The sequence below is a fragment of the Myotis myotis genome, unplaced genomic scaffold (assembly GCF_014108235.1).
Source record: "Myotis myotis isolate mMyoMyo1 unplaced genomic scaffold, mMyoMyo1.p scaffold_m19_p_6, whole genome shotgun sequence".
Taxonomy (NCBI): Eukaryota; Metazoa; Chordata; class Mammalia; order Chiroptera; family Vespertilionidae; genus Myotis; species Myotis myotis.
Window position 1 is genome coordinate 97,240,791 of NW_023416368.1, and position 16,180 is coordinate 97,256,970.

General features: G+C 39.8%; 1 protein-coding gene and 1 pseudogene across 1 annotated transcript; both read left to right on the forward strand.

Annotated features, from left to right (window-relative positions):
• Window positions 1-3: 3 nt before the first annotated feature.
• LOC118658658 lies at window positions 4-1,839 on the forward strand (annotated as a pseudogene).
• Window positions 1,840-7,644: 5,805 nt separating this feature from the next.
• Window positions 7,645-8,589, forward strand: LOC118657610 (olfactory receptor 2W3). The gene has a single exon (XM_036311825.1). The coding sequence runs from the start codon at window positions 7,645-7,647 to the stop codon at window positions 8,587-8,589; it is 945 nt and encodes a 314-aa protein (XP_036167718.1).
• Window positions 8,590-16,180: the final 7,591 nt, after the last annotated feature.

The following is a 16,180-nucleotide window of genomic DNA, read 5'->3' on the forward strand; positions in this document are numbered from 1 at the left end:
GCCCTCGGCAAATGCAGCAACTTCAAGCAGTTTACAGAATTGCCAAGTTAATAAGAAGTAGGGCTTGTGTCGAACAAGATAGGCTGGGCCAAGCATTTGAAGATGCTTTTGACGTACTGAGGCAACATTCAACTGGAGATCTTCAGTACCCACCAGATCGCTAAGAGTGCATGCATTTCATCAACCACTGTTCTCATGTCCGAGGAAATCCCAGCTACTATGGTGCGCTGCCTCCAGAGCAACCTGTCTATAACTGGAAAACAGTAATAAACCATCCTGTGGACCTCTGTCTTGAAGGGAATATTCATCAATCTCTGCAGAACATCCCTGAAAACCAGCTGGTACAACCTCCTGTTCTCCAGCAAAAGGGAGGAAAAGGCAGGAAGAAGCTCTTACTATTTGAATACCTTCATGAATCTCTGTAATCCCGAGATGATATCCTGTATTCAGTGGATAGATAAAACCAAAGGCATCTTTCAGTTTGTATTTTAAAAAAAATTGCCCAACTTTGGGGCAAAAGAAAAGACCATGACTTACCAGAAAATGGCCAGAGCACTGAGGAATTACGGAAGAACTGGGGAAATCACCAAAATCCAGAGGAACTAAGTTACCAGTTCAATGAGGCCATTCTCTAAAGACTCTCTCCATCTTATTTCTTGGAAAAAGAGATCTTCTACTCACGGTATGTTCAACCTGATCAAGGATATCTAAGTTTACTAGTAAGTAGATGGAATGCAAATTGTAACTATACATATGCCAATTACCATGATCTGAGTTACCCTAATTGCTAAATATAATCTTACATATGATTTCCTAACATCAGAAATCCCTGAACCCACAATACAATGTATATCTAATAAATTATAGAATTGTATACTATATAATTTTATTAACCAATGTCACCCTAATAAAATTTAATAAAAATTAAAAAAAGAAATACCTATGAAAAAAAACAACAACAAAAACTTTGTGCATCTCCTGGTATGACTGTCCTTCTTCCCTTCCCAATTCCTGAAAGGTCTCTAATGTTTTTTCTGTAATTCTGATTCATTACCAGTAAAATGTTCTAAATCACATCCATTTCCTGATTATCCTTCTACTTTCTCCTCCATCTTTTCTCCTGAATGCAGACTTCTCTACTCAACTCTCCACTTGTCATCAAAATACACGTTAAAGTCAACATACCTAAAACTTTACCCTAAAGTTTTACCCCAACTCTTTGCCTAGTGAACACACACACACACACAGGCTTCTACATCTGAGTGGGTGACAACTACATTCTACATTCTCTCAAATGCCCAGGTAAAAATCTGGGGATGCCACTCTTGATTTCACTGGCCCACGTTCAGTTCGTCAGCTTTCGTCAGTTCGTCAGTTTGTCAGCTTTCCCTTCACAGCATCACCAGAGCTCTGCCAGCCCTATCTCTGCCTTCTGCATCCATGGCCTGAACTCCCTCCTCTCCCTTGGGTTTGCTGCATCAGTTTCCTAACATTATAATCCTGGCTGTATTCTGGCCATTCTCACATCTATTCTTAATGCTGCAGCTTGGCTCATCCTTTTAGTGCCCAAGATAGAAGTACAATCACAATGTCCCCTCATTCAACTCAGAAGGAAAGCTAACATATTTACAGTGAACCCTCAGGCCCCATAGGATGTGAATGCAGTATCTTCTCTGATTCTGTCTCCCCCCTCTTACATCCCCTTTTCATCCTGCTACATAGAATCTGGCCTCCCTTGCTGGCCACATTCCACCATCAGGCCTTTCTCCCAGCTGTGTCTTCTACCTGCAATTCCATTTTCCCTGATGTCTCCTTTACTTATTCCATTTAAACCTTAAATCCTGCTCAAACTCAGATTCTCAGTGAGGACTATACAGCCCTTATCGACTCTGGGCCCACCCTCCCAGTGCCCTTCACCAATAATATATTGGAATATATTCCAATAATATATTGGAAAATAATATATTTTCCAATATGTTATTTATCAACTTCCAATGTGTTACATTGCTGTCGTATTTATTAGTTCATTTTTGTTCTGTTGCTTTGTCGTTTTTTGTGTTTGTTTTTTTTTTGGTAGAATGTAAGCACTCTGTGGGAGGGGTCTTTGTCTGTTGATAGCAATATGTTCGATATCGCCTAAGCATCTCAAACACTGGTTTGTCCTTGGTGTCATTCACTGCACACTTACTGAACAAATAAATGATTGTCTTGCTGGGATTGCAGAAATAAATGATGGAGCTGACAGTGTTTTGTGGGAAATGTAGTATTCTAAAGTGATATTACTATTATTTATAACCAATCACTGGCCAATAAAGTTTAATGTCAAGTGCTAAATGAGTAAAATCAATTTTTATGTGTAGAGGAAATTTGAACAGAAGACTGAGTTTGCAGAGGTGATGGAATCTAGTGATAGGCATTGTCCTACGGAGCCTCCTATAGCTTTAATTTCTGTGACAACACAATGACACCTTGAAATCCCGCTTTGTCTCGTACACATGACACATGACACCTCTCTTATACTTGCTAGAAATATGGATAACATTTTATAAAATTCTATGGACTAAAACCTTTTTTTAAAAAAATTGAGTTATGTTCCATGTGTCCCTCTTCATCTGAGCTGCACAATAGGGCCAACTCCTCTCCCCACAGGGCGCCCTGGGCCTGCTCTCCTTGTCTTCACTTCCTACTATTGTGCATCTCTCTGTTATTATACACTGGCCTTTTTTCTAGCCCACATTATTATAAAGAATATCTAAATTAATAAAGAATGATTAAAAAGTCACCCCCTAACATTAGATTCTAGTTTCTATGTCTACAGTTTATCAGAAGCTGGATGATTTATTTAAATAGCTACTTTGATCATTTACCCACCTTCACCCCACAATGGGCTGACTGTTTGGTCAAGTGATGTAACTAAATTGCTAATTGTTCTAGCATGTGGGAAGGCCCTAAATGACGAGAACTGGGAGAGTGGTGATATGTGGAGCTGGTGGGAGCAGGAAGTAAAATAGCTTTACTCGCCAGTAGAAGGAACTGAGCAAATTTAGAGTAATAATTTAAACTCTTCAGTCCCCAAGGGCAGAGAAATGGGGACACTGGGATTTATTAAACCCATCTGTTCTCCTAGCACTGGCCCTACGTTCACGTTTCTGGGGAGCAGCTCTTCCATTGTACGAGGAAGAGGGCAGGATGGAGGAGGGCTGCACATGCTACACATCTACAGTTCTACACACTCTCCTGCATGGTGCATTCTCTTCACATCCTGAGTTTGTGCCTGTATCTATGCAAAAGCACCCAAATAGTTATTTTTACATATTCCTTAGTTGACTCAAAAAAGTATGATTTTGCTCTGATGTTGCCTAGCTGACTGCAAGGACTCAATTATTATTCATTTATTTACTTTATTATTATTTAAATTTTCAGCCTTGTGATATCATAGTTGCCTCTGTAAGAGCATTAAAACACGGTCATAGCCCTGGCCAGTTTGGCTCGGTGGATAGAGCATTGGCCTACAGACTGAAAGGTCCTGGGTTTGATTCCGGTCAAAGGCATGTGCACGGGTTGCGAGCTCAATCCCCAGTGTGGGGCATGCAGGAGGCAGCCGATCAATGATTCTCTCTCATCATTGATGTTTCTATCTCTCTCTCCCTCTCCCTTCCTCTCTGAAATCAATAAAAAATATTTATTTAAAAAAACCCACAGTCATATGTACACAATATAATAAATCATGGGTTTATGATATTTTCTCCACTTCTCCCTAGTCAGTTTTTGAAACTGGAGGGATTAAGCAAAACAAAACAAACCCTCATAGACACAAACGACAGCAGAGGGGAATTACCAGAGGGGAAAGGGATGGGGGGAGATAGAAAGGGTGAAAGGGGGATAAATGGTGAAGGAAGGAGACTTGACTTGGGGTGGTGAACACACAATACAATATAGAGATGATGCATTATAGAATTGTACACCTGAAACCTATATAATTTTATTAACCAATTTCACCTAGTAAATTTATTATAAAAAGAAATAAAGTAAATAGAAATAAAAAAGTTTGAACTGACATATGATGACATCTTCCTTTCAAATCCCCAAATAAAGCTAAATAAGTAAATTAAATAAAATAGCTCACCCTGTTGGTTCCTTAAATTAGAAATAATATTAATCAATGTGCCCATAAAATTTTTTCCACTATCTAGGACAATGGGTTATTCATTTTTTATGCATAAAACTCTTAGTAAAAAAATGTCAAACACTTCTTATTTTCAGTAGATCTAAAGAGGAAAAGAACACAAACTATGATCCTGTTCCAGTAGGATGGGACCAACTAGGCCTCAATTGATTTTTAAACATATCATAATTCTTGGGAGCAGGGCAAGGGAACAAATGGCCCAGCAGTGGCGTGAGTCCCAACTTTGCTCTCATGAAGTAATAAATCCTTAATATATCAAGGGACAAATTCTCACGGTCCTCGTTTTCTGCCTGGAGCCTATGGGATTTGTTGTGTGCATGCCCATGGCACACCTCAGTGTATGTACTAATGAGCCCTATGGGTCCAGAAGTTTCCCTGGAGCGTGGGGCTGTGGATGACCCCAGATCACCGTCAGGGTCTCTCTCCATTCTTTTTTCAGGAAAACAGCATCACTGGGGCTCATTGCCATACACCTGCACAAACATCATGGTCCATTGCATTTACAGAGCCGTGGGCTACAGCCGGGAGAGGTGCCTTTTTTTTCTCCACATGTGCAGTTACACCTGGTAGAGCAACTGCCTGAACCCAGGAGAGGAGAAGACATCCCGTGCATGGAGGTCCCCCAGCTAGATCTGCACCTTCCGACTTCTGATTTTTAATGGAACCTGGTAGCACAGAAGTAAATACTGTGAGTAGATTTCTGGATTGAGGAACTCAGTTTATAAACTGCACTTCTCTATTGGTTGGTTAAATTAAAAAGCCATATAGATAAACTATCAACTGTAAAAAAAGAAGGATTTTTTACCCTTTACAACAGCATGGATGGACCTGGGGAATATCATGCTGAGTGAAATAAGCCAGCCAGAGAAAGACAAATATCACATGATCTCACTTATTTGTGGAATCTAATGAACATAATAAACTGACCAACAAAATAGATCCAGAGGATACATGGAACAATCCTCGGTGGGCGAGGGGGATGGGAAGAGATTTACCAAAGAATTTAAGCAATGGGCACAAACAATACTGTGGTGAAAGCCTGGAGTGGGGCGGGTGCTGGGAGGAGGGGGGCGGACGGGGAGGAAAACTGGGGAGCATCTGTAATACTGTCAACAATTTAAAAAGCCATATAGAATGTCTCAAAGGAATAGAAAATGAGGAACGACACCCTTTGCTATTGGAAAATGTATGGATTATGACATATACCTTAGACACAAATCTATAGACAAACACATACCATCACAATGTATGTTACTTAATTAAAACAGATCAAATTTACTAGTGCAAAATTTTTTTAAAAGGTGAGATATAAAAGTGCTGAAGAGACAAAGTATAAAAGAACACAAAATAAAAGTTATTATTTTTTTATGTTGGGACTAGAGTTTGTTTTGTTAAGAAAGACTGAGGTTTGTCAAGTGCGTGTGAGGAAATGAGACCTGAGATGTGTTTCATTTTTTTTTAAAAAAAAAGGAAGAGCATTGAAAAGGTTTATTATCAGCTGTGGGTGTGATGGAGAGGTGTCACTCTTAGCTAGAAAGATGCAAAACATGGGCCTGCTCTGAAAAACATGGTCCTGTTTCCTGCCATCTATCATCATAGCCACATATTTTGGGAGTTTAAATTCTTCAGTCTTCAATATTAAAAAAATGTTTATTTTCTTGACAATTTTTTGAAAATATTATTAAAAAGGTAGCCTTTCAATTGTCATGTTGAATACTCTAGTATTTTTATTATTTTTTATATTTTTAGTGGTGTTTCTTGTAGCATTATTAAAAATATGCAAATTTAGTTATATTTTGCTTTATTGCTTTTGAGAATTGCAATTTGCCTAGTGAGACTTATCTAAATTCAAGATGATCAGGAAACAACTTTTGTGCTTTATTATAATAGTTATATCTAATGTTTAAATATTTGATTTGTTATTTGTTTTGGTGAAAGCAGTGAATGAGTGAGTCACACTCCCCAACCCCAAATGCCCCATTTACCACGGTTTGTTTGAATATTTGTTAAATACAGAGTTTCTCTGCCTAGTCACATGGGCTTAGTCTCCCATTTCCTGTGTATATGACACATAAGCTTTATGCAACACCACCTATTAAATTAAAAAATATCAAAGTATCTATAAAATAAATAAGGTAGCTTGATGATTACCATCTTAGATGAGAAAACTATAAAAGGTAAAGAGCTTTCTGTGATCTTGTTGGCTAAGGGACTATAGCTGTGGGGTTGGGGATGCAGCACAAGATGTGTTAAATTGACTCCTCTGTGTTGTGTTGTCTATAAGACTGGTGCTCTAAGTCTTCAAACATGCTTTGTTTGCATGTGATAAACTCTTAGCTTTGCAATATGATGGAGGTTTCTGCACATGTATGTACATTATTGCATTAAAGTTGCCTTACTTGTTGTGGTCTTATTTTTCTCAAGCAGTATATAGTGCTTTGGAAGAAAAAATATATATACTCGATTTCTTAAAAATCAGACCAAATTGAGAGAGAGATGTTAATTTATGTGTATGTTGCTTTAGTAATATTCAGTTATCTCATATATTATTTATTTATTTGGGTACTTTAAAATTACCCCAAGAATAATGGTCAAATGAATGAGGTGTGTCCTTGAGTTAAAGAACAAATAAAATATTCTTCATTTAATGGATATTTTCTACATACTATTAATTCATTATTCTGGGATTCCATTGTGGGCTTTTGAGGTTTTAGTGGGAGCTCAGGAAATTGTGTTTCAAGAAAAATCAGTGGCTGGGCCATGACAGGACTAGCTTCTGTCATTAAAATGACAAGCGGTGCCAGCAGCGCAGGACGAAGACTCTGAGCCCAATTTCCTTGGTTCAGATAAGCGCTGCCTTTTCTAGAATATGATCATTTGCTTAAAATACATCTGCCTCAGTTTCCTTTTCTGTAAATGTGGGATAATAAGACTGTCAACTCCATATCACTGTTGTTGGAGTTAAATGAGTAAATAAGTGATGCGACCTGAATGGTTGGGTTCAGGATCTGAAGGAGGGGCTGACGCACAAATGAAAACACTAGACAAGAAATATGAATTATTAAGGGGTGGGGGCCAGGTGGTGTCTCTTTCATGAAGAGCACACTGACCTCTGGCCAGTCTGCTTTTTATTTACTTGAATACACATTTGCCTTTAGCAATGCATACAGGCAGATCAAAGGTAAAGTTTGGTAAACAGTAAAAGGATTATCAGGCTAGGGAATTGCCTTGAGCCACCCCTATCTCAACAGGAACAATCAGTGCTTAGCATCAGCCCTGCTAATGCCCAAGGTCCATCAGCCTTCCATGTTCCTTGGTGCACTGACAGTATTGGCAAGCTGTGGCTTCCCGCAAATAACTGTATAAAAGCATAGAGGATCCCTGGTTCATAGTAAGTGCTGCCTTATATTGTCTGTGACCACTACTAGTATTGCTATTCTTCTTCAGGTGCAGTAGAGATGGATGGGACCAATGATAGTGCCCAGGGAAATTTCATCCTTTTGGGATTTTCTGACCACCCCCATTTGGAGAAGATCCTCTTTGTGGTCATCTTGATTGCATATCTCCTGACCATTGTGGGCAACACCACCATTATTCTGGTGTCCCGGCTGGACTCCCACCTCCACACCCCCATGTACTTCTTCCTCACCCACCTCTCCTTCCTGGACCTCAGTTTCACCACCAGCTCCATCCCCCAGCTACTCTATAATCTCAGTGGGCATGACAAGACCATCAGCTACATAGGCTGTGCCATCCAGCTATTTCTCTTCCTGGGTCTGGGTGGCGTAGAGTGTTTGCTCCTGGCCGTCATGGCGTATGACCGGTTTGTTGCAGTCTGCAATCCCCTGCACTACATGGCAATTATGAAACCTCGCCTCTGCATGGGCTTAGTGTCGCTGGCCTGGGGCTGTGGTGTGGCCAACTCCCTGGCCATGTCCCCAGTCACCCTGCACTTACCACGCTGTGGGCACCGCAGCGTGGACCACTTCTTGTGTGAGATGCCTGCTCTGATCCGGATGGCCTGTGTCAATACAGCTGCGATTGAGGGCACTGTCTTTGTTCTGGCAGTGGGCATTGTGCTGTCACCCCTGGTGTTTATCCTGGTCTCCTATGGCTATATCGTAAGGGCTGTGTTACAAATAAGGTCAGCATCTGGGAGGAAAAAGGCCTTTAACACCTGCGGCTCCCATCTCACAGTGGTCTCACTGTTCTATGGAAACATCATCTATATGTACATGCAGCCGGGGCACAACTCTTCCCAGAACCAGGGCAAGTTCCTCACCCTCCTCTACAACATTGTCACCCCGCTCCTGAACCCCCTGATCTACACCCTCCGAAACAGAGAGGTGAAGGGGGCACTGAGGAGGCTGCTGCTAGGTGATAGAGAGGTGGAAAAGGAGTAAGGGTGAATAGGAGAGGTGGGTATCTCCGCCTGGCCGTCAACTCCTTCAGAAGCCAGGGATGGCATTTGGGACCATTCAGTTAGACCTGGTCTGGACCTGTACTTCCCAAAGTGTATGCCTTTTCCTGGACTTCCATAAGCTGTATCCATTCCAACATTATATGTTGTAATGCGTAACAGCACAACACATATCATTCCAAAAATCCCTCTACATGAAATTAATAGTTATAAAGATGAGTTTCCACAGCTTCTACCAGCCTTCCAAGTAGGAAACTGCCTTTCTTAACCAGTTGTGCTTTTGTTGTTGTTTTTATGTTAATTGTTCAGCAACTTTCTGTGTATTTTAGTGAAAACAATCGCCGTTTGATTACTTTCTTAACTGACAGCCATCAAATGTGGGAATTCAGCAAGCTGGGTGTTCTCTGCTTCCCAATTCACATCCAACGTCCTTCACAGAATCAAGATTCTTTTCTACCATTTGCCCCCAAAGTCTAGCGTAAGATTCTGGGTAAACCAAGAAGGTAATCTATAACATGATAGGTGGATCATTTAAATATTAGAACATGGTTATTTCTCAGGTATATATTTATTTTATTAGTGAGAAGGACTTAATATTTATTAAGTTCCTGCTATGAGGCAGATGCTCTTAATTTATCAAATCTTCTCTGCATTTGTTGGAGGTCAACATAATTTTCATTATTCATTTTTACCCATGCCATTCATGAAGCTTTAAGGTTTAATCATTTGCTCAATTAGAACCAAACCAGAGATATGCTGCAGGTTCTGTCTGACTCCCAACTCCTGCTGTTTCCATTGTTACATGAATTTTCAAAGAGCAAAATCCTTACTCATTTAGAGATTAGTATCACAGTCCCTTTGGAGCTAAAGAGCATGGTTTGCTCCCATTCCTTGCGTAACACAGACCAGAGTATAGAGAAGGAAAAAGTTTTCCTGGACCCTTTTAGGGTGCCTGTTGGGTCTCAAAATTAAACCAGGAAAGCCCTAGCCAATTTGGCTCACTGGATAGAGCGTTGGCCTGGGGACTGAAGGGTCCCAGGTTCGAGTCCGGTCAAGGGCATGTACCTTGGTTGCAGGCACATCCCCAGTAGGGAGTGTGCAGGAGGCAGCTGATCGATGTTTCTAATTCTCTGTCCCTCTCCCTTCCTCTCTGTAAAAAATCAATAAAATATATTTTTTAAAAAGTTATTTGCCTTGTTGCCTGGCTTCCAAGTATGTTTTGTGTTCTACCAGGACCCCTGAATTGGGGGGCTCGCCTTATTTCTAACAAGGTGTCATGATCCAAAACCTGGTCCTTTCCTGGCCATCACGTGGCTCTATGAACGCTTTCTTTCAGAAAAGCCTTTTGGCAATGGAAGCTAAGTGCTTGTTTAACGCTGTACAAAATGAAAGGCTTTTCTAGGCAGAGGGGGCAGGAACAAGGAAGTCATATGAGGCAAAGGGAGTTGGTTAATGCAAGGTTGCTTTCCTTTCAGGTAAAGCAGGGGCAAAACAGAATAATAGTGACCGAGGCTGAGATTTATCCCACTTGTGCTGATTAGGCGATTTCTGGTTGCCTGGTCTAACATTTCATTTTAAAACTGTAACTACGTCGTGGTTTGCTGATGAGGGTTAAGCATAAGCGAGTCCGTTTTGGGCCTCTTCTCTTTAATGCCTCTGACAACCTATGCCTCATGGGTCATAATAAAGGTAGTTGCTGTACAATTGCGTAAGAGTCACCTCACTGGGTCTAACACAGAGCAAAGTTGATTTTGCCTGAGCCTGTGCTCCCAGAAAATAGCCTCAGGCCCTCTAAATCGGCCCTTTGTGTCATGTAGATTTACTTCATCTAGGTCTGAAGATATCTCCTCCCTGATTCTCATGGATTCTTCTTCCTAAAGCAGTGATGGGGAACCTATGACACGCGTGTCAGAGGTGACACGCGAATTCATTCTTTTGGTTGATTTTTCTTTGTTAAATGGCATTTAAATATAGAAAATAAATATCAAATATATAAGTCTTTGTTTTACTATGGTTGCAAATATCAAAAAATTTCTATATGTGACACGGCACCAGAGTTAAGTTAGGGTTTTTCAAAATGCTGACACGCCGAGCTCAAAAGGTTCGCCATCACTGCCCTAAAGGCAAACTCAGAAAAGGAAAATAGTGGGATAAAGCTCAGCCTCTGTCACTATTATTCATTGCGGACCTCAACTGGTACTTATCCTCTCCCTCCTCCACTGTCCACTCTAAATAACCTTCACCTTCAGCGATCCCATCAGCAGATTTGGTGATTTTTCCGGAGATATGACCCAAGCCTTGATCCTTATGGATTTGAACCCTTAATAGTAATACTTTTCTCAGTTCAATGTTGCTGCACATATCTATTCACAGTTACAAGGGATGAGGAAATGCCACAAGTGTTCTGCACATTCCATACTCTTCAGTTTTCTTGCTTTTGTTCTGGATCACTCATGAGGGGCATCTGTTTTCACCATGTGAATGTCTGAAATCACCTGAATCTAACTAGAATCTTTCATTCCTTAACCTCAAAGTTGTTTCTGAAGGGACCATGACAAGGTAGAACTACAGAAAGCTTGTTTTTAACAATTATGCTTCCTCAAAATTTTGGACTGCATAGGGTTCACCATGATTTACTTGTAACCACTAAATTCATGGCAAATGGAACTGGTTCTTGGAACTATACTGCCATAGAATCAACTCTCTATAAAAGTGTGTAGGAAATCACTGAAGGAGAACTGCAATGCAAAGCGTGTAACTTCATGACAGTTATTTCTGAATTGTTCAAGCTTTAATATTAAACTCCCTTTTAAAATTTATTGCAAAGACACATGAACCGATGTTTTTACCTCTGAATGAAACTATGAAATGATCCTCTCGTAGCACTATATATCTCTTTATTTCATCTTGTTTATAATCTATAATAATAAAAGAGTAACATGCTAATTAGACCGGACAGCCAAATGGCCTTCCAGACATCATTCTGGACATCCTTCCTGACGAAGCTGTGGTGGCGGGGGCCAAGGCAGAGTGGTTAGGGGTGATCAGGTAGGCAGGCGAGTGGTTAGGGTGATCAGGCAGGCAGGTGAGTGGTTAGGGGCAATCAGGCAGGCAGGCGAGCAGTTAGGAGCCAGTGGTCCCGGATTGCGAGAGGGTGCAGACCGGGCTGGGGACCCGCCCCTGCCCCCCGTCCCCCCACCCCCCGTGCATGAATTTCTTGCACTAGGCCTGTAGTATTCATATACTGACCTACAAAAGAGGTCACAGATCCAATGCAGATAGAAATCTTTTCTGTTCTTTGCAGATAATTTCACCCTCACCAATAAGAGTTCCATAACTCATATTCATGACCATATTGCTATGACACTTTTTTTCTACTTCTGGCTGCTGGAAAGAAAGAATGGATGGGATTGTAATCCAGCCATGATATATGAAGTATCCTAAACCATGTAGATTTAGTTCAGGGGTCAGTTAGGAAATGGCTCTCAGGTCAAATTCGACCATTGAAAGTTTTTGTAAATAAAGTGTTATTGAACACAGCCATACCCTGCTGGGAACCAATTCCAGCATGTCATAATTTCAAGAGTTTCATCAAAAGGTTGATGAGACTTGGGGACCAAACAGGGTTGAGTCACACATGTAGTCACCTTTTGGGAATGGCTGAAGGCATTTCCCCAAACCTGAATAGGATACATTAAATTGATTGTGGCTGCCAGTCAGTTAAAGGGCATCTTAATCTACATGTTATTGCCTCCTACTGGCCAAACACCTGAACAGCCATAGGCTAATTCCCCCATTCTGACAATGGACTCTGTACCAAACCCTGACCCTTTGAAGTGTATATCTCTGCCTCGACTCAGGACAAGTTGTGTTAATAAAAACCATGGGGTCCTGGAGACAGAGAGAACCTAAGGCCTTAGACTTAAGATCTTAGAACTTAGCTCCTTTAGCTAAGCTCCTCTGACCCCCAATGCCTTTCAAAATTATATTTTGTCTCCGGACTCTTTATTAGTCTCTGGATTCCTATTGAATCTGTGCACAGCCTTCTCCAGTTTCCTGAACCCTTCTTGATGCTGGGACAAGAACCCCGGCAATACCCATTTGTCCATATATTGTCTATGGCTGCTTCTATCTGTAACATAGTTAATTGCAATAGAGATAGCAGTGGCCTGTAAAGCCCCAAATGTTTACTATTTGACATTTTATCTTTATAGAACATTTTCCAGCCCTTGATTTAGGTTTTTGCATTAATACTAGAGTATTTTCCTTTGTTTTTTTTAAGAGGAGAAATGCCCAAAGTTTATTACAAATGTACCTCTGGGGTGCCATAAAAACATTAGGCAGTTGAGGGCTTGTATGCCATTCTGCACAAAGGAGAAGGGGGGCAGCATTCTGGGATTTCAAAGGGAAAGCAGGTAATTCACAAGTAGATGAGAAAGAGCAAACCTGCCTAACAAAGTCTCGTCCCCCTGAAACAGAGGGAAGTCCAACAAACAGGCCTTGCTAGATTTCTCCCTGTCTGCCATATTGAGTTTATATTACGATATGATCCATGTTTAAAAAAATATTGATTGATTTAAATTTATCTTAATGTTGAAAGTATTACAGATGTCCACTTTGTTTTCTAGTTGCTGTTGTTTTTCCCTATTGATCCTCTCCTCCCCCGACACTGTTGCCTGTGTCCATGGGCTATGCATATATGCATATAGGTTAATCTCCCTGGTTAATCTCTTCCCCCAACCCCACCTCTACCCCCAACCTAAATCTTCCCTCTGAAAATTCATCAGTCTGTTCATGGTTCTATGTCTCTGGATCTATTTTGTTCATCAGTTTATTTTGTTCCTTAGATTCCACATATGAATGAGATCATGTGATACTTATCTTTCTCTGACTGGCTTATTTTGCTTAGCATAATTCTCTCTAGGTCTATCCATGCTGTTGCAAATGATAAGAGTTCCTTCTTTTTTTTTTTTTTTTTTTACTGTGGCATAGTATTCCATTGTGTAAATGTACCACAGCTTTCTAATCCATTCATCTACTGATGGGAACTTAGACTGTTTCCAAATCTTAGCTATTGTAAATTATGCTGCTATGAACATAGGGTTGCATATATTCTTTCTGATTGGTGTTTCTGACTTCTTAAGATATATTCCTAGAAATGGGATCACTGGGTCAAATGGAAGTTCCATTTTTAATTTTTTGAGGAAACTTCATACTGTTTTGTACATTGACTAGAGCAGTCTGCATTCCCACCAGCAGTGTACTAGGGTTCCCTTTTCACTACATCCTCACCAGCACTTGTCGCTTGTTGATTTGTTGATGGTAGACATTCTGACAGTAGAAGGTGATACCTCATTGTTGTTTTAACTTGCATCTCTCTGATGATCAGTGAGTTTCAGCATTTTTTCATGTCTCTTGGCCTTCTGTTATGTCCACTTTGGAGAGGTGTCTATTTAGGTCCTTTGCCCATTTTTTAATTGGATTATTTGTCTTCCTTTTGTTAAGTTGTATGAGTTCTTTAAATGTATTGGAAAGTAACCCCTTATCAGATGTATCATTGGTAAATATGTTCTCTCATGCAGTGGGCTCCCTTTTCACTTTGTTGATGGTTTCTTTTGCTGTTCAGAAGCTTTTCATTTGGACATAATCCCATTTGTTTATTTTCTCCTTAGTTTCCTTTGCCCTAGGAGATGTATCCATAAACATATTGCTACGAGAGATGTCTGAGATTTTGCTGCCTATGGTTTCTTCTAGGATTTTTATGGTTTCACGACTTACATTTAGTTCTTTTATCCATTTTGAGTTTATTCTTGTATATGGTGTAAGTTGGTGGTCGTTTTATTTTTTTGCATGTATCTGTTCAATTTTCCCAACACTATTTATTGAAGAGACTGTCTTGACTCCATTGTATGTTCTTGTCTCCTTTGCCAAATATTAATTGAGCATAATGGCTTGGGTCAATTTCTGGGGTCTCTGTTCTGTTCCATTGATCTGTATGCCTGTTCTTGTGTCAGTACCAGGCTGTTTCGAATATAGCGGCTTTGTAGTATAACTTGATATCTGGTATTGTGATTCCTCCAACTTTGTTCTTCTTTCCTAAGATTGCTGCAGCTATTCAGGGTCTTTTTTGGTTCCATATAAATTTTTGGAGTGTCTGTTCCAGATCTGAGTATGCCGTTGGTATTTTAATAGGGATTGCATTGAATCTATAGATTGCTTTGGGTAGTATGGACATTTTAATGATATTGAATTAACAAATCTATGAACACAGTACTTTCTTCCTCTTGTTTATATCTTCATCTCTCTCTTTTTTCAACATCCTGTAGTTTTCCAAGTACAGGTCTTTTACCTCCTCAGTTAAGTTTATTCCTAAGTATCTTAATTTTTTGATTCAGTGGTAAGTGGAATTGTTTGTTTAGTTTCTCTGTCTGAGAGTTCATTATTGGGTATAAAAATGCCATTGATTTCTGGGTGTTAATTTTGTATCCTGCTACATTGCCAAATTCATTTATTAAATCTAGTAGTTTTTTTGGTGGAGTCTTTAGTGTTTTTTATGTACACTATCATGTTATCTGTGAATAATGAGTATTTTACTTCTTCTTTTCCAATTTGGATGCCTTTTATTTCTTCTTCTTCTCTGATCGCTGTGGGCAGGACTTCCAGTACTATGTTGAATAAGACTGGGGAAAGTGGACATCCTGTCTTGTTCCTGTTCTTAGGGGAAATGGTTTTAGTTTTTGCCCATTGAGTATGATGTTGACTGTAGTTTTGTCACATATAGTCTTTATAATGTTGAGGTATGATTCCTCTATTCCCATTTTTCTGAGAGTTTTTTCAAAAAAGAGTGTTGGATTTATCGAATGGTTTTTCTGCATCAATTGATATGATCATGTGATTTTCGTCTTCCAATTTGTTTTTGTGCTGTGTCACATTTATTGATATGCAAATATTTTACCAACCTTGCATCTCACAATAAATCCCACTTGGTCATGGTGTATAATCTTTTTAATGTATTGCTGGATTGGATTTGCTAATATTTTGTTGAGGATTTTAGCATCTATGTTCATCAGGGATATTGGCCTGTAATTGTTTTCTTTGTAGTGTCTTTATCTGGATTTTGAATTAGGCTAATGCTAGTCTTGAAAAAGGAGCTTGGATTTTTTGGAATAACTTGAGGAGGATAAGTGTTAGTTCTTCTTTGAATATTTGGTTAAACTCCCCTGTGAAGCCATCTGGACCAGGGCTTTTGTTTGCTGGGAGTTTTTTTTTTATTATTATTACTACTTCTTCAGTAGTTATGGGCCTATACAAGTTTTCTGATTCTTCCCAATTGAGTTTTAGAAGACTGTATTTTTTTAGGAATATGTCTATTTTGTCCAGATTGTCCAGCTTGTTGGAATACTTTTTTATAATCCTTTGTATTTTGGTGGGATTAGTTGTTACTTTGCCTCTTTCTTTTCTGATTTTGTTTAATTGGGTCCTCTCTCTTTGTTTTTTGATCAGTTTGGCTAACGGTTCATTAATTTTGTTTCTTTTCAAAGAACCAGTTCTTGGTTTTGTTGAACTTTTGTATT

Bases quoted from the DNA above. Each gene is read 5' to 3' on its own strand.
- LOC118657610 (XM_036311825.1), top strand. From the start codon at position 7,645: ATGGATGGGACCAATGATAGTGCCCAGGGAAATTTCATCCTTTTGGGA.